This window comes from Stenella coeruleoalba, assembly GCF_951394435.1.
Source record: "Stenella coeruleoalba genome assembly, chromosome: 5".
Classification (NCBI taxonomy): domain Eukaryota; kingdom Metazoa; phylum Chordata; class Mammalia; order Artiodactyla; family Delphinidae; genus Stenella; species Stenella coeruleoalba.
Genome location: NC_137150.1, coordinates 73,417,076 through 73,441,059, shown reverse-complemented (window position 1 = coordinate 73,441,059; position 23,984 = coordinate 73,417,076). Strand labels below are relative to the sequence as shown.

The 23,984-nt window shown below is 51.9% G+C and overlaps 1 protein-coding gene across 1 annotated transcript in view; it reads right to left on the bottom strand.

The window, feature by feature from the left end:
* Window positions 1–481: 481 nt before the first annotated feature.
* Window positions 482–23,984, bottom strand: part of MUC4 (mucin 4, cell surface associated) — a gene marked incomplete at its 5' end in the record, with an annotated part of 58,603 nt that continues 35,100 nt past the window's right edge. Inside the window, 22 exons of the mRNA XM_079921417.1 lie at window positions 482–679; window positions 1,666–1,828; window positions 3,519–3,751; window positions 3,837–3,901; window positions 5,217–5,290; window positions 5,649–5,828; window positions 6,790–6,949; window positions 8,496–8,677; window positions 10,246–10,383; window positions 11,487–11,720; window positions 12,119–12,220; window positions 12,821–12,988; window positions 13,447–13,537; window positions 14,281–14,489; window positions 14,836–14,955; window positions 15,711–15,836; window positions 16,020–16,199; window positions 17,937–18,025; window positions 19,477–19,607; window positions 20,723–20,878; window positions 21,628–21,792; window positions 22,671–22,804. Coding sequence (XP_079777543.1) covers window positions 484–679; window positions 1,666–1,828; window positions 3,519–3,751; window positions 3,837–3,901; window positions 5,217–5,290; window positions 5,649–5,828; window positions 6,790–6,949; window positions 8,496–8,677; window positions 10,246–10,383; window positions 11,487–11,720; window positions 12,119–12,220; window positions 12,821–12,988; window positions 13,447–13,537; window positions 14,281–14,489; window positions 14,836–14,955; window positions 15,711–15,836; window positions 16,020–16,199; window positions 17,937–18,025; window positions 19,477–19,607; window positions 20,723–20,878; window positions 21,628–21,792; window positions 22,671–22,804 — 3,296 coding nt within the window. The 3' untranslated portion in view covers window positions 482–483. The remainder of the gene's footprint in view (window positions 680–1,665; window positions 1,829–3,518; window positions 3,752–3,836; window positions 3,902–5,216; window positions 5,291–5,648; window positions 5,829–6,789; window positions 6,950–8,495; window positions 8,678–10,245; window positions 10,384–11,486; window positions 11,721–12,118; window positions 12,221–12,820; window positions 12,989–13,446; window positions 13,538–14,280; window positions 14,490–14,835; window positions 14,956–15,710; window positions 15,837–16,019; window positions 16,200–17,936; window positions 18,026–19,476; window positions 19,608–20,722; window positions 20,879–21,627; window positions 21,793–22,670; window positions 22,805–23,984) is intronic.

Here is a 23,984-nt window from a genome sequence, read left to right as displayed (position 1 = left end):
CTCTGTATCAGGCCCTTTAGCCACCAGAGGAAAATCATGAATGAAATCCATGGCTTTGGGAACACAAAAAGTCAGAGGGATTTTATTTAAATAAACTTTAATTAGAAGTAAACTGGAGACTTTTGTGTGCAAATGTATTTTGGTTTTTAATTTAAAGCCATCACCCCATCAACGCTGGTGTGTGCACGTAGTGTTTCTGTAGGTCAGTGTCCTCTGTGTGGGTATGTCTGTGTGAGAATCCATCTATTTATATAGTAGGCCTTTATGGCCTCTTCCTTTCGGCCTCTGTGTCTCCTGTTCTGACAAGGTGTGGTCTTTATTATTCATTCCCATTATTCATTCTTCTTAAAGAATCCTGAAGCCGCATCAGTCACCTTACTTTTTCCAGGCTCCCTAAACCACGACGCCTGGGAGTGTGTGCAGGTGAGGCTGGGGTAGCTCCTGAGGTATCATAGGCCACCGCAGCCCGTTCGGGGCAAAGCCTCAGCTTTCCGAGCCCAGCGGGTAGGAGAAACGGCTCCCGCAGCAGCCCCGGAAGCGCAGGAACACAAACAGCACGAGCCCCAGCAGCAGGAGGGCGCCCAGGGCCCCGAAAAGGATCCCGAAGAAGGCGTCGAGTTTCAAACTCAGGTGCTCACAGTGCTTGCCCCAGGGCGTGTAGATGGAGTAGGGCTCACAGCTGGGGACACAGAGAGGGTACACGGTCAGCAGGTGGCTCGGCCTCCCCATCCCTCCTCTCTGTCGGGCCAGAGGAGGTTTTCCACGATAGGCTCGGCTCCCCTCTAGGGAAGGGGTGGAGTCAGCCCTGACTTGGAGCTGAGGGGAGGCCACTGGGCTACCAAGGAGGGCGGGGGATGGGGGAGGGGGTGGTGAATTCATCTAAGGTCGCCTCCACAGGGACTTCGGGGAGGGGGCGGGGCTGGCCGCAGGTGAGCATGCGCAGTCACAAACCCTGCCTGCCCCCGGAGAGCTGGGGTCCGGTGCTAGGCTCCACCCGCCCCCTCCTTGGACTCAGGAGCGGAGAGGGCTGGGCCCATCTGCAAATGCAGTGGGAACAAGCGTAGACGGAGGGCACTGATGTGACAAAAGGGCCCAGGTGGCGCTGCCTCTCTCCATGGCAGGCCTGCGACCTAGTGCACTCCCCTCACGGAAGCCCCTCAGACTGCTGATGAACCGGTGGGACAGAGGGCGCCAGTTTGAGAGGGCCTCCCCTGTTACTCTTAAGGAGGGGCAGGGCCGGGCCTAGACACAAGACAATGGGCTCCTTTTCCACAATGAGGCAGCAGGCTGTCCACCCAAGAAGCAAAATCAGGTGGGAGAGTCTGGCTTTGGAACCCCGATCCTGTTACTTTACTTGCTGGGTACCTTAGGCAGATTCCTTATCGTCTCTAAGCTGCAGTTTTCTCATCTTTAAAGTGGTCATAATATCTACCCAGTAGCTGGTTTGAGTTGCATAGATAATATAGCAACTTTTTCATCCTCACAGTTTAGGCATGCACACATCTTCTTTTCCATTGTCCCTTTTCCCTCTGATCCCCTTTCTCTTAATTACAAACGGAGCCATCCTAAATTTTCAGGCACCACGAGGTATCATGGCATTTCCGGACCCCTTGCAGCTTGGATTCCCAGCACTGCCCTCCGCCTCCTGCCCCCAGCCCCGCCCACCTGCAGCGAGGCCCATCGGGCAGGTGCTGGCACTGGCCTCCGTGCTCACAGTAGCCCTCACTGCAGGGGGACACGCAGGTGAAGCCGCTCTGGGGGTGGAAGACCAGATGGTAGCCCTTGTATCCGCTGCATTGGAGGTAAGTTTCCAGTGTGCTCACATTCACTGTCAGGTAGGATAAAAGTGAATATAGAAAGCAACCGATTAACACCAGATCTATACCTTTTGGATCAAGAATTCCATTTTCAGGCATTTATCCTGAGAAATAATTGGAAACACACATGAAAACTACATATGTTCATGGAAGACCAGAGCAGCATGGTTAATAAGAGCAATAATGTTCAACAGGAGTGGTTTTGTTAAATATTGTGCAACTGATAAGCACCACGGTATGAAAAATGCATTGATTAAGAGCATATGCTTTGAAATAGTCAGACCTGAGTTGAAATTCAAACTCTACTACTAACTGGTTGTGTGGTTTAGGGGAAATTTCTTAACTCTTTCAGCCTCAGTTTCCTTATTTTTAAAAGGAAACTACCTTGCTGTAAATTTTAAATGAGATAATATATGCAGAGTATTCAGTACAGTGCCTGGCACAGGAAGCCCTCATTAAATGGTCACTATTAGTATAACATTCTTTTTAAAATCTATTATAGCACACTATATTAAGACATATTGTAAACTAATATATGAAATTGGAATGTGTAAACAATATACAAGATAATATGTTCACAATTATTTCAGTAATGAGGAGGTTAACAAACATTAGGCATGATTTGATCCCTTTATTGTAAACAAATTTATATGTCTGAAGGTTCCTATGCATAAAAGAAAATTCAGAAAAATAGGTGCAAAATGGATTTGTCTCTGGGGACAGGGATTACAAGTGATTTTTTTTTCTTTTTGTTAATTTGTGTTTCCTAAAGTTTCTACAATAAACACATTGTACTGGTATAATAAAAATTGCGGGATGTTTGTTTGTTTGTTTTCTCTAACAAAAGGCACAATCAGGTCTGGGGTGTCCTCTTAACACCAACCCTACCCCCCTACCACCCATACGCATAGTAGCTTGGAGAATTTCACATCGTTGCCCCTGGGACGGAGGAGGCTTAGCCTAGATTCTAAAAGAAGCTCTGGCTTGGTCCTGGACCCAAGTAACGCAGCAGCTTCTGTCGGGTTTGACATACTCACTGCCCCGTTCTCTGCCTGACTCACAAAATACGGTGGGCTATTCCTTTCCTTCCCTGGCAAGCTTGCCAACCTATTTCATTCCTGTTCCGGGATAATTAGAGGCTGTCAGAATTGAAAGGGACCTCAGAAATCCCATCTCATTTTCCAGATGGGAGTGTGGAGGCCTAGATTGGGGATGGCTTTTGCATGGGGTCACACTCTTTCAGGGAGGGGATATATCTGCCCCTGGGCCAGGTCTCCAGCCTTCAACTGAATATCTCCAGCTGGAGGGCAAAGGCAAAAAGAATGTCCTTGTTTATGTTTATAAAGTACAATGGTCTTTTAACCAAATCATTAACAATTTTGTGGAAAGGAAACTGTTAGCAGTGACGGTCAGGAAAGCAGCAGTTGGAGTAATTGCTCTGTGAAACTGTACACGTGGGGATTCATCAAGCAGTATTTTGTGCGCCTGTTCTTGAATTTAGAAGGCTGGTGGGTAAAATGTTCACAATTTCTCTCAAAAATTACAAACAAAAAAAACTAAATTAACTTAATTTTTGTCTGTGGCTTGCTGTAGAACACATTTCAGCCATGGATTTGTGTGGGCTGCAGATCTGTGACAGGCTCCCTCTGCTTACCTCCCCCCTCAGCTATCCCAGTAGCTGTCCCCAAGACAGTGACTCACGAGCCATAATACTGTACACGTCCCTCCTGTAGATGGGGTGGAAGGTCACGTTGTTCCTGGGCCCCGCACTTCTCTTCCACCTACTCCACGGAGTTAAGAACGCCTCCACCACTGCATCTAGCAGCTGGGTATTCAGGAAGTTGATGACAGGGCCCCCAGGGCGGTACTGGAACTCTGAGATGATGCTCCAGCGGTGAAGGGAGCTTCCTGAGGCCTGTGCTATTGGGGGCCCACTGTATGGGAGGGGCACAGTGAGGGGCCAAGGGGTGAGGAGTTTGGGGGAGGACCCGGCGACCAGGTAGGGACAGTCCCACTTACATTCGATCCACTCGTCTGTTCCAGAGAAAGGCCCGCACATCCAGGTTCCTCAGTCTATAGGCCACCTAAGGCAGAGGATGGGAGTTGGGGTGGGAGGGTGGAAGTGAGGGTGAGGCCCAATCCAGAGAGGAGACCCTTCCCACTTTAATGCACATATTCATCCCTTTCCGTTTCCTTCTTCCCTTTTTAATTTTTTTCTGGCCACACCCTACAGCTTGTGGGATCTCAGTTCCCTGACCAGGGATTGAACCCGGGCCACAGCAGTGGAAGCCTGGAATCCTAACCACTAGGCCACCAGGGAACTCCCTGTTTCCTTCTTTGAAGATGAGGACCCAAGACACCAGAATGTTTCTTATGCATTTCTGCATCCCCACACCCCAGCCTAGCCTGGTGACTGGCACAGGTCCCTGCTTAATAGAAGTTTGTTGGTGAGTGAAGGACTTTACATATCCTTACCCCCACTTCCTATCACAAGGGGAGAATCTGAAATGAATGACCTCTACCTTGCCTCTGATCCCCGACTTACCCACTCATTCTCTCCCCACGTGTATATTGAACAGAGATTATACTTAGCCAGTCCTAGGGGATGGTCAAGTGTGAGGGATGTCAGTGTGACTTAGGAACAGTCCATTCTCAAAGACCCACAGTCTGGCGCAGTGGACAAATGTTAACAGATTTTACCGTACAGAGTGTGGAGTGCTGTAGTAGTGGTAGTAGCAACAGTAGTAATAATAATTTGGATAATTTTTTTTAATACATTGTGTTTTAGGCACCGTGCTGAGTGCCTTACCTACATTATCATTTAAACCTTGACACAAACCACTGACATAAGTACTGTTATTACTTTATTTTTACAGATGGGAGTTCAAATAATTTGTCTAATTATTACACCTGCTCTAGTGAGTGGTAGTGTCAGGATTTGAACCTGGGTAGGATTCCTGAGCCTCAATAGCTCAACTACTGTGCTACTTTGCCTGTGATTGGGGAATGGACAAGGGCATGGGAGCCAAGAAGAGGGAGGCCCAGTTTCCTCGGCGAAGTCAGGGAAGGCTTCCTGGAGGTGAAATGCCCTCTTGTGTTTCCTCCATATAATATCCAAGGGCAGGTCTTGAGGGATGCTCGGAAGGAAAGGCTGCATTGACTCAGCCACCCTGGACTCTATTCATTGCGAGTTGGTCATTCTAACCCCCTTGGAGGTCTCTGTCCTAGGCCTTCCTGCTTTCCTCACCCTCAGCCTTCCCTGGGGCAGGAGGCTCCAGCCCCCTCTGGCAGTTGAATCTAGACGGATTATGAGAGGCAGAATGCACAAGCCATGGCTAAGACCCCACCCTGAACCTGCCAAGACCCGTCCCCCACCCAGAGCTGGCCTGCAGCACTGACCGAGGCATTGACATCTGCTTGGGAGGCACCTTCGTCTTCCATGAGTGAGAGATGGATGATCCTTAAGGGAAGCTCTGGAGATGGGAGAAGGAGGTTCATAATCACCTCACAGGTTTACCAGAAGGATCAGCAGAAGTGGCCAAGTCTGCTGACCCTCACACAAATGCATGTCGGACTATGGTCAAGGCTTCCCTAACTCTTGTCTCGCTGAGCTGTGAGGTCACCTTCAGTCTTTCCTCAGCAGACTGCTCAGGCCCGTGGTTCATGCTGTGACAGCTGCCCCCCACTCGCTCCCATAGCCTACAACTTACCACCACCTGAGGGAAATTTGGAGTTGTGTCCTGTGAGTTTGAGGGACTTAGCCTGGCCCCCAGAGCCCCATATCGTCCCCCAAGGAGAGAGAAGTGGGGATGGTGGAGTATCTGGTCGTACCTAGATGGACTGTTGGAGTGAAATTGTTCCCAGCCAGGAAGCAGCGGGTGTCGGTGAAGGCTGGGGGGCAGGTGCAGGCAGGCTGGCAGGCCTGAGCCTGGGAGAGGTAGCAGTGGCCGTTGTTGTAGCAGTAATTCTCAGGGCAGGACTTGTTCTGACAGAGGAAGAGGTTCTCCAGAGCTGCAGGGGGAGCAGAGAGGTCAGCAACACCTCTCTCAGCAGCAAGGGGCAGCCCTCGGCCCAGGGAAAGCTGCTCCCAGGACAGGCTTGATTTCTTTCCCGCAAAGCCCACTTAAGCTGCGTTCTGCTTGTGGGCCACTCTGAACCCCGAACTATCCTCTTCCTTTTCCAGACATTTCTTTGCCGGGCGACCCTTCTTCCCCTGCCAGGTAAGGGTTCTCCCAATTCTGCTGAGGGAATGGAGTGTTTATCAGACCCTTCCCATCAGGAAAGGACTCTCTTTCAGGAAAGCCCACCGACCTGTTTTCTTCACTTCCATCCCCTTTTCTGCCTTTATAAGGCTGTGGTTCTACCTCTCTGGTCTCTGCTCAGAAGATGCAGTGGTCTCTAGACTTCACTGGGGCGCTTCAGGGGGCTTAGTGGAGGCCTCACCGTGATGCCCTCATGACTCTGATGGCTCAAAGGTCAAGCAACAGATGGTGGAAGGAGGACTCAAAGGGAAGATGAGGCACCCCTGCCACCAGATGCCCATGGCAGCTCCCCCGCCCCCCCTCCCCCCCTCACACAATGTCCTGACTAGGGAAATGCAGAGACCCTGGGCCTTGCATCTCTGAAAACCCCCGGAGCCTGAGGGCCCCACCCCAGCTTACTTCTGGCTCCCTGACTGCTGCTAAATTTCCCTCCCCTCTCCAGGCCATCTTCAGTCTTTTGCCCGGGGTTTCCCCCAACAGTGCCTCAGGGCTTCTCAGCTCTGGCCCCTCCTCCATGCCTGTACAATCTCTTCTCCTTCGGCCTCACACCCTGCCATACCCACCTTACCTCCTTACCATACCCACCTGTATTGAACATTCTAAAGACTTGCTGGAAAGGGGGGAGAAATGGTTCGCCCAGTTGTCTTAAGCCCTCGAGATGTCACCTGTCCCCAGAACCTCCTCCTGCCGAGGCCCTGTCCCCAGCTCACGTGCACAGTGACGTCCATCCCCAGTCAGGTGCGGGGGGCAGGCCTCGCAGCCCTTCCCGGAAATGCACTTCACACTCGGGAAGCACTGCTCTTCACAGGGGTCCTTGGTGCGGTTGCAGTAGCGGCCTGTGGTGTTCCCGTCACACTTGCAGTCGGCCACCTGGAATAGGTTGCTGATCACTGGGCGGCCAGGAGGCTGAACCATTAAGGGTTTCTGGGGTGTTGCTGTACCAACCCCTCAGGTCTGAGAACCCATGGACCCTGAGTCCTTGTCGTAATTCTGCCAGTATCCACTGAGCAGCTTCTTGAACAGGCCCTGGGCCTGCACGTCCCTGTCAAAGGCAGACCGTCCTCCAGGCCACGTGGCCTCCCTGGGCCATCCTTTTCCTGAGCGCTCTGCCTGGCCTCTGCTCCGGGATCCCAGCCTCTTCCCTCTTACAGCAAATCTCCTTGCCTGAAACCCTTCCTAGACAGGGGCTAAATAAATAAATATTCTACTGTCCCTGGAAAACTGGATCTTACGTAAGCTGCAGTTTCCTGCTCTCTCTTCCCTTGCTGACTCCCAGCCAAGAAGGAGGCTCGTTGCTGAGCACAGTGAGAGCTCGCAACAACCAGAACAAGGGCACAGGGAGGGGAACCGTCCAGATCCTCATCAAGTTCCTCATCTCTCTTTTCTATCTCGCCTACTGAGATGACGCTGGAAAGCTCCCCGAAATGGAACCCTTTAACACTGGATATCTTGGGATATCTAAAATAATATATTGATTTTAATCCCTTTTCCCCCTACTCTGTATTTTTTTCCTTTTCTGCCTCCTGGACTCCTCCACCTCTCTCCCTTTCAAGTAGGAATTCTCTGCTCATGCTTCAGGAGAAGGGTGTGTGTGTGTGTGTGTGTGTGTGTGTGTAAGAGGTGAAGGAGGTAGTGGGGTATTGCCAGCCGAACACTTTCCTTTCTGACTCCCCCCAAAAAGTTAAAAAAAAAGCAGATGGGGCCAGATTCATGGACTTAGGCCAAGTATCTTGGCTAGAAACTTGAATGGAGAAGGATTTTCTTCAAACTGCAAAAGAGATGTTTCTTTTAGTTGGAGGAAGAGAGTAAAAGGGGAAAAAAAAAGGTTTTGGGGGGACCAAGATCAGAGGGATCTGTACTTCTCTTCCCAACACCATGAAGATGAAGCCCCAGAGAAATGGCTATGCAGTGCTTCTAGGCAGATGGGACCCTAAGCCACAAGGTTTCCTGTGTCTGAGCAACGCACAGAAGCCACAGAACACTCCCCTGTGTCTGAAGGGAGGGTGCCTGGAGCTGTGATCCGTGTAGACTCAGGCCCAGGGACCAAATGGGCACCTTCCTACCCGCATCTTACTGTCTTACTTCACTGTCTTACTCCAGAACCGTGGAGCTGGCAACCACTGGGCAACTCTAAGAAAGACTGAGGTGGAAGTTTCCTGCCAGCCTGGCTAAATGGGAGCTGGGAGATAAAAATTCAGTTGAGCTATAAGCAGGAAAGAAAGTTCCATTTCTTACACTTGTAAGTTTGTGGCCCGAGATTGTTGTCTGCTCTACTCACCTAGCACAGCTCCACCCGCCTCCCATCACACACATTAGCACAGAGGAGCTGAAGGACGACATCCTTTCAGTTCCCACTTCCTTTCCCTCAACTTGGAACCCCCCCCCCACCCCACCGCCAACCCTCTTCGCCACTCACCTCCAGGGAGGAATCACCCACCCAGCTGGTCTGGTTGTATAAACACTGGCTCTCTGCCTCGCACGCACAGACCACTGTCCTTGGCTTGAGTACAGACGACAAGTTGTCCTTGGCACTTCTTGCTAGAATCTCCAGAGTAAGTGGTCCCAGCAACTTTGGTGTCCATAGCAATGTCCCATTCTCTGCCCCAGGGAAGACGAGACTGTTGAGAGCTGGAGGCCTCAACTGCTCTGCTCTCCGCCACCCCAAGAGCTGATGTTGGACATCCCCCCCCCCCCCCCCCGCCAGAACACCCCTCCGATTTTTTCCGGCATTTCCTTGAGCAAGGCTGGTTTCCTGGAGTAATCCTGACCACGCTCCGAGCTGGAGGTGGCACAGCCCAACTCAGCGATTGTAGGGTGGAACCTCACAGAGGGGGAGGCAGCTGCTCCCCCTGAAGAGACCCCAAAAGGCAACGCTGCCTAGACCTGCACCAGGATGGGACATCCAGGGGGGATGGAGGACGAAGGCCAGCATCCTCCCAACGCTTCCCCAGGCTACACTGCAGGCCAAACTGACTTCAGCTTCATGGCATCCTCATCCCTCGCCCTGATTTCTCACCCGCTGCTCTCATTGCCTGGACTTTTGACCAGCCACCTTCAGACACCAGACTACAGTGAAACACTGCTACCTATCAATAGACTCTTCTGATCCAACCTGTCTTATGTTTTTCAAGAAAATAGGAACGTCTCCTTAAAACAGTAGATTGAGAAGAGCTGATAGGAGGGAACAAACGAGCATAACTTCCAGGCCAACACTCTTCAGGATAGGAGCCCCATGGAGGAGAAAATCTCCTGATACTATTCATTTGGCACCTGAGGGGATGCTATATGGAGCGACAGGGTACAGCCAAAGCAGTCCCTTCTTATGCACAGAGAAAGAAAATGAGTCAGAGAGGTGCTCAGAGCTCAGAATAAGGTCCCTAAGGGCTTTGGTTTTAGCAAAGAACAGTCACCAGCTTAATTAGTGCTGGCAACAGAAGGCAAGCTACATCCTGTGGGCTTTGAGTCTTTTTTTTTTTTTTTTTTTGCCGTGCCTCGTGGTTTGTGGGATCTTAGTTCCCAAACCGGGGATTGAGCCCGGGCCCACGGCAACGAAAGTGCTGAGTCTTAAGGACTGGACTGCCAGGGAATTCCCTGGGCTTTGACTCTTGACCCAGATCATGGTTACAGGCCTGAAACCAGGTCTTCACACCATTACTGGGAGGGAAAGATGGAGCTTTGCTTGGTCCCAGCGCAGAAAAGCAGATAAAGAGAGGCAAAGTGAAGTAAACATGGTTGACAAACATAAAAATAGTGAGAAAGGTACCAAATGAAGTTATTTGCTTTTCTTTAAATCTCGTTCCATATGATATCCTTCTTTTAATAGATATGAAAATGTTTGAAATTAGTATTTGTTAATTGTTATGTTTATTCTAATAATCTGTTGATTGCATAAGGATGATTGCATATTATAAGACTGAGATGAAATGATCTTTGAATCAGTTGTACATGCCCAGAGGCAGTCTAGCTAGCCAGCCAAATCTCCGTAAGCCCATCACTACTATTCACCAGGGGCACCTATTTGAATTACAGGGATTATTCCCAAGCAATGTTGGTCCTGGATATTCCAATGGAAAAGTGACATGAAATTGCACAGGGTATAATAATGCAAAATTACCCAAAGCTTGACTGTGACCTCATCTGCTACAGCCCCAGCCAAGGATTCTTACCAAAGAGCTTGAAGTCAGTGTAGTTGTTTCTGAGAGTGAATGTGACGTCCTTAGTGCTGCTGGTGTAATTAGCCACCTTGACCTGTCCCATGTAGGCTTCCATCACATCAGGACCCTCAATAGACGGGGGGTACTGATCTGAGACACAAAGAAGGAATGCGAGATGTGAGGCAAGATACTCTCTTGCCTTCTGGGCCTCCTGTTTCTTCAGTCCTCTCTCTTGTGTGAGGCATTGCCCGGGCTGTGACCTACCTCCAGAAGCAGGAATTATTCTGTGTACCTGCTCTCAGACACATGCAGAGAAGGTTGTGGTTGTATTGCCCACACACCCAAATCTTTCTTCTCTCTTTTATCTTCTCCTCAAACAGGATTCAAGTTCTTTCCTGATCAGAATGCTATTCTGGGCATGGTATGAAGTGAATCAGAGGTCAGCATTGCTCAGACCGTTGTGGAGTTTTACCTTTGGAAGAGGGCTGTAAACCATGAGGGTAACATCTGATGGGTTTTGCATTTGTCAGGAAATGGAGAGGGAGTAAAACCTTTGCACTGGTCTCTGTGTTTTGGAGCCCTGCTATTTCCATACAATTGTTTATTCATTCATTCAGTCAGTCAGTCATAACGAATATTTACTGAGCATCTACTCTATGGCTGGAACTGTTCTAGGTAGTAAGGATGCAGCCATGAACAAATAATAAAAAAGATACCTATGAAAATTAGAAAATATGTTAGATAGTTATAGATACTAAGGAGAAAAAATAAAGCAGGGAAGGCAAATAGGAAGTGGGGGTGAATGTGAAATTTTAGGCAGGCTAGCCAAGAAAGGCACTGCTGAGAAGGTGACATTTGAATAGAGATTGGAAGGAGGTGAGGGACGAGCCTGTGGCTCTCTGGGGGAAGGGCATTCCAGGCAAAGAGAAGAGCACGTGCAGTGTCTCGGAGTCGGGTGTGAGCCTGGCATGTGTGAAGAACACAAAGAAGCCAGTGGGGCTGGAGTGGAATGAGTGAGGTGGGAAGTCCTAGGAGAAGAGTTTGGAGAGGCAAGGGGGCCAGACTGGATAGGGCTGTGAAGGTTATCATAAGGACAGGGCTGGGGGATCGTGGGACGGTTTGAGCAGAGGAATAACATGAGCAAAAGAGTCTGTTAAGTTTTAAAATGTGTAGCTTAAAGGAGTGTCATGGAAGAGGGTCGCCTCGTCTGCCCCTAACTCTGCACATGCCTCCCTGGGCCCCACACCACTTACTCAGGGTGGTGTTCATCAGCTGGTATCTTCTAGAGAGCATCTCAGTGGACAGTCCAAGGCTTTTGTTTCCTGTGGCCAGGGCATCGTAGATGCAGTGGGTATCTCCATTACACTGGGAGGTCAAATTTTCATTCAAAGATTTGTTTCCCGACAGTTGTGAAAAGAAGACAGGGGTGAAGTTGGACGGCAAAGGGTCGTCCCTCTTGCCAAAAAGGCTTGTTCCGTTGATTTCCCCTAAAACACACAAGGTGCGATGGTGGTGGCACCAGGGTGGGACTCCAGCTATATTTCTGCTGTGTCCACCCCTTACCCTTACTTTATATGGTTTGGGTGGGGGAGGGGTATGTGGAAGGACAGAGCGACTTCCAGCTTCTGAGTCTGGAAGTCCCCGCTCTCGTGAGTGAGGGCCACCCAACTTCCTTGTCCTCTCTTCCAGGTAGAGAGACGCAGGTGGGACGGAAGTGGAGGGGACAAATCTGAGGTGGCACCAGCATCCTCAGGTCTCTTCCTTCCTACTCCCCTCTCATAGAGGACAGAGGTCTGGTCCCCACAGGCCTGAGGGAGACAGTGCGGCAGCTTCCTTCATCCTGGCCCTACCCCATCTGCCTGGGGACCCTGAGGCTCAGACTCACAGGCCATTCCATAGTGAAAAAGCATCTCCTCGGAGCTCCCTGGGGGAAGGGTGGAGCCATTGGGCATCCTGAAGTCGTCATCTGGGTTGCCGTTCCAGAAGCCTGAGGGACAGAGCAGGGGTCAGCCACCCTGGGACTGTGGCCCTCCCTTCCCTGGGGAGCATCCAACAGGTCACATGGAGATGTGGGGAGTAGGGGGCCTGCGAAGCCTCTTTCAGTGGCATCTGTTGTCGGTTCAGTCCTCCAGGAGGCCAGGAGAGGACTATAGCCTCAGAGCCTGCCCCTCTGCTTCAGGGAAGAAGGAAGTGAAGGAGGAAGTGGGGAAAGAAGGGAGGGAATGTGGGGGATGGGGGAGGGTGGGAAGGTGTGAAGCCAGAGGGAGGGAGGGAGGCAGGGAGGGGAAGTGTGGCTGCTGGCCCCATGCTCCCCAGAGCCCATCCTCGATGCCCCCTGCACCCCCCCCCCCCGCCCCCGCTGCCCTGGACCCAGAGCTTCAGGAGGACGGGAAGTGAGCCTCAGAGGCAGCTGAAGAGCTACCTCCCTCCTCCTTCCCTGCTGCTCTGTACCCTCAGGCTCTGTTCCAAGGAGGCTGAGAAAGGAAACTCCACCTGTGATGTCCACAGGCCCACTGGAGGTGGAGCTGCTTACGGGCTGGGGGGTCTGAGCTCCCACGGCAGAGGCAGGCTCCTGCCTGTTCCTTACCCATGAGGCCCTCTGTGTGGTTCTGATACTCCTCCGGGAGGCTGCAGGACGCGTGGAGGATGTTGGACATAGCGATCACTGAGATGGTCACTGCCCCATCAAAGTTGGCTGATACCGTGGAGCCATTGCGGGTCATTACAACTCCAGAGGTGTTGAACATCTCCTGGCCTGGAATGTTGGGAGACAAATGAGGAAAAAGCCAGCGTTGGAGCCCTGGAGGCCCAAGACTTGGCAGTAGTGAGGTTTCAAGATGCAGCGAGGAGACTAAGAGCAGCTGGGAGATGCCCTGCAGGGTCCTACTCCAGTGGCCCCAAACCACACTCACAGGACACCTTCACGGCCCACCCCACACCCTTCTCCCTGGGGACTGAGGACGGGCTGTCGTAGAGAGGCTGTCATGGCCTCAGGGGAAGGAGAGAAGTGAGGAGGGAAAGTTTAAGGCCCAGCTCTGGTGAAGGAACTGCTCAGGCACAGCTGCTGGAGGGACAGCAGGGGTGGTGACCACGCTGCTCTTCCCCGACGCCACTGCCTCTCCGCCCCAGCTCCCTTCTCCCTGGTGCTGGGCACCCTGCTGATCCTGACCCAGGGTAGCAGGAGAGGGCAGCTGACGGCTGTCCCCAGCCTACCTTTTGCACCTTCACGGTTAGTGTCAAATGTTACAGTCTGGTTGTTGAGCCGAACGTGGATTGTGTCACTGGGAGCAAGGAGCCATTGAACCTGGAAGGGAATTGGCAGAGGCCTAAGACCGACCTGCAGGTGGGCCCAGAAACTGAGGAAGGAGGCTGCGCAGAGCTCAGAGCCTGGGGCTTGGATGAAGGTGAAGGTGATGGGGAGTGTGACCATGAGGTGATGCTAGTTACCATGTGTGAGGCGCTTGGCATGGGCCAGGCTCTGAGCGAGGCACGTTTCATAGATTAGCTTTTAAATCTCACTGCGGCCCTGTGAGGTAGGTAATATTATCATCCCCATTTTACTCTAAGGAAAAAGAGGCACTGGAAGTTAAGTTGTTCCTTCAGTCTCACAGCCAGGACCCTAATCCCGTGTCTCCCGGGTTGACTCTTTTTTAAATTATTTATTTATTTTTATTGAAGTATAGTTGATTTACAATATCATGTTAGTTTCAGGTGTACAGCACAGCAATTCAGACATATATGTATATGAAGAATATATATATATATAATTCTTCAGATTCTCTTCTCTTATAGGTTATTACAAAATATTCGGTATAGTTCCCTGGGCTATATAGTAGGTCCTTGTTGGTGATTTATTTTATATACAGTAGTGTGTATGTGTGTTAATCCCAAACTCCTAATCTGAACCACTGCATTGGCAGGATGCGTCCTCCCTCCCTCCTGCTCCCTTCCCTTCTTCCTTCTCTTTCTCCTCCGGGGCCTCAGTCTCTACCTGAAAGTCCCTGAGCTAAAGGCTCCCTGCGAGGGGAGGACCCCGGCCCTACTCACTGTGATGGGGTCCAGGCTGCTGGAGCTGTATTCAGCGGCGAAGGCAATGAAGTTGGTGGCCTGGGCCGAGCCGGTCTGGGCAGTGCGGCCCTGCAGCAGGAAGGAGGAGTTTCTATCCTGGGTCCGGACCAGCAGGAAGTCTCCCAGCCCATTGAAGGTGTAATTGGCACCATCCAACGTGGTGATGTGGGGGTCCCCAAACATCCAGGCTGGAACAAATGAGGTACTAGGTTGGCAGGGCAGACCAGGGAAAGACCTGGGAGGCTTCAGCCTGGAGAGGTGCTCATGGAGCATTTAACCCTCCCCGAAAGCCCTCTTGTGCTTGTGTGCCCACTCATGTCCTCTCATTACCTCCCCACCTACCACACCTCTCCCTCCGCAGGGCCGTGTGTGAAGTCCCTCCTCTGCCACACTCCGCACACACCTCCACCTTCCCTTGTGGTCACAGCGCTGCCCCAGGAAGCTTCTGCCGCCCTGGTCCAGACCCCGAGAGGCTACCCCTCCCCAGATCTTCCACTTCAGCCCTGCCCCAGGGCTGGGCTCCGGCAGCCTCACCTGGCCTCGGGGGCTGGTACCCAGCGCAGCTGACGCGGGGCCTCCTGAGCTGGTACAGGGCGCAGAAGGAGGGCTTATCGTTGAAACGGCAACACCAATTCTGCGGCTCCAGTTCTTGGTCTGTGGGGAAGAGCAGCGGGTTGGGGGAGATGAGGGACCTGCAGGACCCAGCTGGGAGGTTTGGGCAGGATGATGTGGGCGGCAAGGGCATGGTTGGCAAATCAGGCCCACATGAGTTCAGATCCCACCCTGCTTAATGACCTTAGGCCATTGACCAGTTACTATGTCCCTTGTGAGCTTGTCAGAGCCACATGGAGCAAAGCCTCTGGTGGGCAGGCACAGGGTCCTTCCTTTCTTGGAGTGGGGGGCGCTGAGTCCCACCGCTTTCCAAGCGCTGGGAGTGGGAGGCTGTGGCTGGTCGTCTGGGGACTAAGGAGGCTGCTGAGATTGCAGGGAGGAGGTGGGGAGCACATGCTTACCCTGGGCCCCCAACCCTGTCCTCTCTAGCTCCTTTGGAAGGTCTCTGCGGGAAACGACCCCATGTCTTCCCCCAGACAGCCTGCTAATCTGGGTCAGACCAGGCCCCTCGCCTTCCCTAGAAAGATGTCCCTACTCTGGGCTGGGTTATGGGCCAAGTGGAGATGGGGCAAGAGGAACTCAGTCAGAAATCCCTAGGATGCCACCTGGAAGGGATGTCGGAAACTTCCTAATCTTACAAGATCAGGAAATTGAGGGGAAGCAGCTGGGAGGAAATGGGGAAAAGAGGCTTCATTCTGTGGGTCCCACTGCTGACGTGGAGCCCAAGCTGGTCTCTGACAGTGAAGAACAGAAAGCTCCAGAAAAGGCGGGGTTGAGTTTTCCGTGGACACACTTACCAAACTGCCAAGGACTCTGCACTCTCCAGCCTTGGAGAAGCTCTCCCCAGGGTCCGTAGCTGCAGCACACGCCCCCTCTCCAGGAGGAGAAGCTGCACAGCTGCCTGCTGCCAAGGCCCGACCAGGCTGCAAAAAGCCCAGACACACTCAGGCCCAGGATGCCCGTGGTGGTGGCGGCAGTGGGGTCGGGGTGCTTCCAGGGAGGAACTGAGGGTGCCCCGGAAGGGAAAGGTCAGGCATGGCCAGAGGGAGGGGGTGGGCTTGTGGGGGACACTGAGGGTGCCTCGAGAGGTAGGAAGGAGGCGTCACCTATGTTGATGGGCTGGAATCTCAAGTCCCATAGTCCCTGCCTCCAGGAACACGGGCAGGAGATCTGGTTCCAGCCCCAGCTGGGCCACTGAGACTCTCTCTTCAACCACTGCAGGCACTGGAGACGGTAGTTGCGCTTTTCTTCCTTGTGTAGCTTGTAGATTTGCAGCCCTCGGAAGCCTGGGGGAGCAGAGGAAGAAGGGGTTATCCCAGGGCCTGGGGCCACAAGCTCTGATTTAGCTTTAGGGACAAGCAAAACTCATAAATGCACCCTCTGTATGTCACTCCCCCAACTCTGGACAGCTCTTCCAGGGATGAACCCAACTGAGGCTGGCAGGGATTCCTCCCCAAAGGCCCCTTTGATGTGACGGTCAAAATCCCAAAGCTTGGATCTTAGGGTGAAACCCTGGGACAAGTGCTGGGCAGGGAGAGCTCACCTATACCCAACTCAGAGCCAAACCCTGGCCCTGAGCTTCACTCCACCCCATTCTCTACCCTCATGTCTGCTACTCTAAGCTCCAATACCTGCCAATCCCCCCAAACCAGTTTCTCCTCATGCACCCTATATCTCAGTGAGTGATGCCACCAGCCACCAGCTACATGCTCAGACACTTGCACAGACATGCCAGTGGCCAAAGCAGCCAGGATGGAGGCTGAGGCTCAGAGGTCAGCTGGGGAGCCACAGGGAGGGTGGCACATGAAGCAGACGCTTGCTCCGACAATACGAGGCTGAGGAAGCTTCCTCTGTGCCCAGATGCCATCCTTGGACACGAGAAGTAACTGGGAGAAGAAATCCTGAAGGGGGTTTGAACTTCAAATAGACCTTTAATTAACTGTAAGTTACTTACCACCCACCCCAGCTGCATGAGAGAGAAATGGGGCTCCAGAGTACAAAAAAATGCAATAGGACGTAATGTATTAGGTTTTGATCCTGTTCCCACACAAAAGAAGAAATTATCAAGATGACTACAGCTTGATAAGGTTTTGAAAAGGATAATCATAGTTTATGATTAGCTTCGTGTATCTTCTCCACAATGGCCTGGTATCGAGGGAAACACACCAGATACTCTCCCCCAAAACACACACACACGCTATCACATTGCGCCCCCTACATCACAAGCAGATGCATCTGGATAGAAGGGACTTAATCTGACAGGATAGCTTTCTCCACAAGATGGCACTCATGATTTGACTCAGCTTCTGTTTACCAGAATTTCTTGCCACAGAACAAATAGAACTGGATTTATGCTGCACAGTTTACGTGGCTAATTTCTAATGCTAAAATATCTTTTGTTCTATCACATTTTGGAAACTGTAATTTCTTTCCCTTTGGGGCCACCAGACAGTACAAGTCATGGAGGAGGCCCATGGGACCTAAAGTACTGGCCTTCTTACCAAAGAGCTCTCTGAGACCAACATAGTTGGTCTTTATTTTTTTCATACTTGTGGCTCTCAGCACTGTGTCCAGCACACAGCAGGTACTCAATAAATGATGACTGAATGGATGTTAGATCCCCTGGAACTCCTTTTTGGTAGATCCATTAAGGGATCTCATCTGGGTTCTCTCTCCAGCTCTAGGACAGGACACTTGGAGAATTTTCGTAACTGCTCATTCATGTCCCCACCTCCTGCTGTACCCCGTCCTCACTTTCAGGATCTGGGCCCCCTCTCATTGCCCTCCTGGGTTTGGCTCATTCCAGGGAGAAGACTCTGTACTGCATGAGGGTGCAGGAGGTACGCTGCTCCCTGGGCAGTGCCAAGTCTGGATTCCACCTGTGGGAGGTCAGATTGTGCTGGAAACACCCTTTGGGATGGTGGAGATACAAGGGAGCTGCCCCTCTAGGACTGTCATGGCACACGGAGTGCGAGACAGAAGAGGACTTGAATCCCTCCAGTGTGATAAGGTGGCACTTTTACCTGAGTTGGAATCCAGGAATTGGTCTGGACGATACTTCTTCCACACTGGCTGGAATGTCAATGGGCTATTTTTGAAATACCCGTCTCCACTGCAGGCAAAGGAAAGAATCTCTGGCCTCTGTCACACACAGAGTCTTTCCCCTCAGTCGGCAAGTTACTCATTCATCTGGCCGGTCAGTCAGCCCACTCGGTCCAGCCGGTCATTAGTTATCAGCTGGTCAGTCAGCTATTCAGTCAGAATCACTGACTCCCAGCGCTAAGCAGGGGAGGGAAGGAGGCGGATGGGGCAGGGGTAGGAGGCCCTAATTTATTCCACATCAGATGGAGAACTGCAGGAAACTGGTCCTGAGACAGGGGTGTGAAAGAAACAGCTCAGGCCTCCTTCCTGTTAGTTTCCCTTCAACTAGGGGTTGGAGAGGGGGCGCTGTAGGGGACGGCTGGTTGTGAGGGTTAAGAGCAGTCTCTGAGTTAGGAGGACCTGGGCAATGGGTGCTCCGCCCCTCCCCACACATCCCGGGGCGGTGTTTAAGCGCCGCTGCAGGAAGGAGGAAACCCTGGAGCGGAACCCTCAGCCTCTCTGGGTGCACGCCTCAGAGCAGCGACTCCGGATCCTTTCTCCCCTTTGACACAGGACAGATGAGGCACCTGGGCATGACACCTTCCATGGGTGCACTCAGAATGGTGTGAAATTCCTAGCTAGGTTGGATAATTCCGCTACTTTCTCCTCCAGGGCACATCAAAAAGCAAGTGAAAGCAATGTAATTATAGGGGCGATCCTGAACACACTCTCGGAGAAAAACCCTTGCAGCAATTACCAGTAACAAATTACATGTGACCTTCACAACTGATTGCACACACACCATGGCTCGGAGCTGTTGTGTCAGAGAATGAGCCATCTCCACACTTGGGAACCCACGCCCGCATCCACGCGCCATCCACCTCTCTGCTCTCCATCTTTGCCACTGACCCCACACAAGCTGTTGGTGCCCCTGGGCGAGAGGTTAATTCTCAGCCCATCAGAAGTCAGGAAGGCAGATTTCAGCATTATATTTTGGATTCAACTTCCTGCTTTGCCACTTCCCAGCTCTGTGACTTTGGGCAATGACTTGTCTATTTGTACCTCAGTTTCCTTACCTGCAGAATGGGTAGTAAATGGTATCTCCTTCATGAGGTTGCTGTGATAGTCAAATGAAATAATGCCTATTAAGTACTTGGTGTAATAAATGTTGGCTGTTATTGTGATGATATTTGAGAAGTCAAGAGAGGTCAGCTAATGTCAGTGGAAATCCTAGAAGTGAAAGCTCTGGGAATTATTATCACTGTGCACGGGGATTGGGGTAGGAAAGAGAATGGCAGGGTGAATAGGGATCTTTTAATCTGAAACAGCAAGAAATGGGAACTGGAGTCTGTGTGAGTCAGAAGTATTGGCAAGGAGGAATCCTGCCTTGTCCTGGGGGGGATGGAGTGTGTGTGCAGCGCAAGCCCTGCTCTGCAGGGCTCCAATTATCTGCTAAGGGCTGACAGCCCCTCCCTGTCCTACCTGGAGAAGCCCATCAGGACAGGGTTGCCTGGGCGCTGGGTCACATCCCACTGCATACCGCCGCTTTGGTAGAGAAACATGGCGTAGGACCTGCTCCCGTCTGTGGAAAGGATGGCCTGGTAGGTGTTGGTCTGGGGGTTGGTAGGAGACAGACATAGGGATGCCTGTGAGAGACCTGGGATGTCCCACCACCCATCCCGCCCCCCACCCCCACCACATCCACGTCACCTTTTCCTGGCCTACCCAGAGCAAAGGCATGGGCTTAAAATATAAACAAGTTTGGAATTATGCACAGATTTCACCCTAACTGTCAAAGCACCCGCCATGGTGGATTCGCCTTCTTTGTGACTTCTTTCCAAGGAGGGAAAGTAAAGGACTCTGGGTTAGAATCCAGTTAGAAGAGGGTCTGTATGAGAAAGCTTCAGCAACCTGAGAGGTTAGCCAAGACACTCGAGAGCTGGGAGAGGCCTGAGGAACTTCCTCTGGGATATTTAAGGATATTGTCCCAATGTCCCCTCACCCTAAATAGTGTGGAGGACCACGCAGGTGAGACTGGAGGTTCTCTGAAGGTAGGTGTCAAGCACTGGGCTTGTACAAAGGAGGTAAGCAATGAACTTGTTGAGCCAATGAAGAAATGAGTGACTTTTTAGACCAGACACAAGGAATAACTTTGTGACTGTCCGAGCGGTGAGGCCCCAGAGAGAAGATTAAGAAGAGCCTGTGGTGTGCCCCCTTCCACTAGATGCATTTCGGTTGAGAGCCAGAGTCCAGAGTCAGAAAAACCTCAGTTCCAGGCCTGGCTTTGTCATTTCCTAGCTGGGTGACCATGAGCAAGTTGTTTAACCTCTCTAGCCATCATCTCCCTCATCTCTAATATGTGAATAATAATATTAGGTTGAGCCATATAAAATTGCCAATAGGCAGCCACTTTTGACTAACAGAAATTTCATGTCCCATGTTTCAACTCCTGATACCCAGTGCTCTGGGCTGGTGTGATGTCATGTAAGCGAAGCCCTGAGGCACACCTGGCACGTGGTAAGTGCTCAGGAAACAGGGTGGGTTGGGGGGGGGTTGGAGGTGGAGGGATGGGGGATGGGGAGGCGGGGAGGTGGGCCCGGAGGGGAGTGCTATAATCAGCCATCTGTCCTTGAGTCAGAGAGGAGTTTAGAAGAGTGGGCCCTGCCTAGGATTCTAGGATGTCTGACTTCCAGATGGTTCACAGGGAAGTGCCCATTGGTCCACTCACCCCGATGGTCCCCCAGGCAGGATAGGCGGGGACGTGGACCCACGTGACCTTTAGCGTCCACCTGGCTTTGTAGTTCCAGGTGTTTGTTAACCTTTTAATCCAAGACTCCACCTCCTTCACTAGCAGGTTGTATTCATCATAGAGAGTCTCGTATTCCTAGAAAAAGAAGGCGGATACGGACAAGGAAATGAGGGTCCCAGCTCAGTACTCCTGAGGGACCCCCCACTTTCTGCTCACTTTAGCCCACCTGTGTCTCCCATCCTTCCCCCTCCCAGGCCTACATTTTCACAGTTAGTGCCTGTGACCTTAAGATAGATCCAAATTCGGGCCACAGGGACACCTGGGGTGTATGGAGTGGAGAGTCGAGGCCCAGAAACCCAAGTCTTCTGGACTTGAACTTGTGCATCTCTTAGCATAAGCTGGCTCTGACTGTGCAACCACCTGCGCCCGTCTGTACCTCCCTATGTCCGGCTGAAGGCTCCTTGAAGACAGGCATGCATTTCTTCACCTTTGGACCTTCTACAGTGCCTTGTCCGTGGCAGGGGCACGATCCACATTGGCCTACGGTAGCTTTCATTGTGCTGGTACCTCCCACTGATTGGAGTCATAAACCCCACCCAGGAGCACATGCAGGGTCCCTGCTTGATTCAGCCTCGTTAGGATGGACCCCTACAACCTCATTCTAAAATCAAACCATGGATCGCTGCACCGCATCTCTGTCACCTGCAGTCTTCCTGTGGTTGTGTCCTAGTCTGCTTCCTTCCCGCCCTCATATTTAAGCTTCAATCCCTGCCCACACTGAGCCCGGGCTCTGACAGCTGGAGCACTTTCAAGGTCCTCCACACAGCCCTTTGTCTCTCCTTGGCCGCTGCAGGACCCTGAGTGCTGAGCTCTGAAAGGCCCACCTGGTAAAATATGGTTCCCCGGCTGCTGGAGAAATCAGCATCGTCCCAGAATGGAGCCACCAGGGCCACAGGATCCCAGGCTGTAAAGCCTCTAGGGGGAGGGTTGGGGTAGGAGAAAATCTGGTACTCTGACTCCGGAAAAATGATTTGGCCATTATCTGTGAACTGAGCACAAAGGTTCTTCTGGTTAGCATTCAGGGAGGGAACATCCCAGCCTTGGGTCAGCTCCTGGGATGCATGAGGGTAGAACTTCAGAGATTTCAACAACCTCTGGAAGGTCTCATCCATCTCCCTGCCTGCCGGGAGAGGCCCTGTACATAGTTCTCCCACAAATGCTCTTCATCCTTAGGCCATTCCTCACGTCCTAAGTCCTTCCTAAGGTGGTAGGTTTTGTCCTGCTTCAGTGGCAGACCCATCTACAGACCAGCCCATCATCATAGAGCAGACGTCTCTGGGTAAATCCCCTTAGCCCCACCCCGGAAGCTTGTGCTATATCCGTTAGAGCTAAAAGAATTGATACCCTCACCCCATCGCTGTGTCACACTTTCACAGTGTGTCCTGACTCAGCCCCCTCACTGAGGGCCACGACTGCCATTCAGCTCTCCTCCGGGAGACATGAAGTATCAATACTTGGACCAGGGAACCAGGAAATAATTATAGAAAATGTGAACAGCATCAAAGAGTCAATTTTCCCAAGCAGAGCATCCTACTCAATAAAAGGGCCCGTGAAAACAGTGGAGAGCTTACTGGGCCCCGGCACCTCTCTACTGAGGTGACAACCCTTCTGTCCACCTGGGTGGGGAGGCCTTGCCTAGCTCCCTGTCTTCTTCAGCTGGTGCCCTACCATTAAAGATGGTGCATGCAAACTGAGCTAGCGGCAGGGACACAGTAGGTGCCTGACCAACGTTGCTTCCATTCTCCTGCTCGGTCATGGTCATGGTTGGTCATGGTCACAGGGATGTCTCTGAGGCTTAGAGGGAGAAGCAAGGCCTGCGGAATGCAGGTCATGGGTCCTGCCCTTTGGGCTGCAGTCGGGGACTCACATAGAGGGAATCCCGGAGAGAGGAGCCGAGGGGGAAGCCAATCTGGGGTTTGAAGAGTGGCGAGGTGAAGTCCACAGTCCTCTTGACAAACTCCTGGTCTCCAGCACACAGCCCATAGGGGAAGAGGGAAACGCCTGGGCCGGTACAAAGAGGAGCAGGAAGTTCTCATGGGCCCTGATGTCATCAGGGCTGGTAGGGGCCCCCAAGAGTGTCCCCAAGCTGCTCCTCCGCCCTTGCCCCCCGTTCCCCTAAGTGGGAGCCATCAAGGACTCCTCTCTCCACTTGCATTCAACCCATCTCCTCATTTTACCCCTGAAATGGTACGCTCAGCCTTCCCCAGTTTGAAGAAAAACAGGTTCTGCTGTCAGAATACCAACAGATTATTCTGTACCAGTTATGGTACTCAAAATTCTTTTAAGGGTGAAAAGACAAAATTCCTCCAATGTAGTGAAGATGAGTAATTGAAAGATCATTTCACAGAATGAGACTTGTTCCCTAAGATGGTATTTCTCTAGGTAAACTTAAAATCCCCGTAGAATTTGTCATCAGATCCCCCATGGAGGTCCTTGGGCTCCAATTTGAGAAACCTTGTCCTAAACATTTCTCAAATGGGCCTCCTCCTTTCCATACTGGCAGCCCTCACCTGGTGCTGCTTGGAATACTGCAGCAGTCTCTACACTGCTCTCCTGGCCTCCTGCAAATTCATCCCCCACCCCAGCCACCATGGCACTGTTCATAAATGTAAATCACGCCACGTCCTCCCTGGTGCCTGTTATCTACAAGATTCTCTCACATGACAGCTTTGCTTCTCAGCACCCTTCCCCTCACTTCTGGTAACGCCAAATGCTTTACGGATCTCCTCCCCATGCAACACTAGGACTGCTTTTCCTGTCCATGCCTTTATTCCAGCTGTTCAGGCCCTCCTGCCTGCCTGGGGCACTTCCACTACCCCAGCTCCTATTCACTCTTTCCAGGAAGCCTCCTCTTCACCTTGACCCCACCGCCCACCCCTGACATTCCCTCGGGCCTTCCAGTGTGTGCAGCTAATATCCTGGGCTTATTCCTCTAATGGCACCTACTGAGGCAGCAGCTCTGTCTCTTGCTGGACAGCACCTTGTATCTCTAGCTCCTAGCCCAGCACCACGTGCAAAGCCAACCCTCAGCACCCAACTCTGATGCTCTTGCCTTGCCCCTGTAAGGCCCTTCTGATTCAAAACAACAGTCTATGAGCAAGCAGGCTGAAACTAAGCACTCAGTTACCCACCCCTATCAAGGGGGTAGGAGAGCAGCTGGACTTCCAATGGCCCAGGTGGG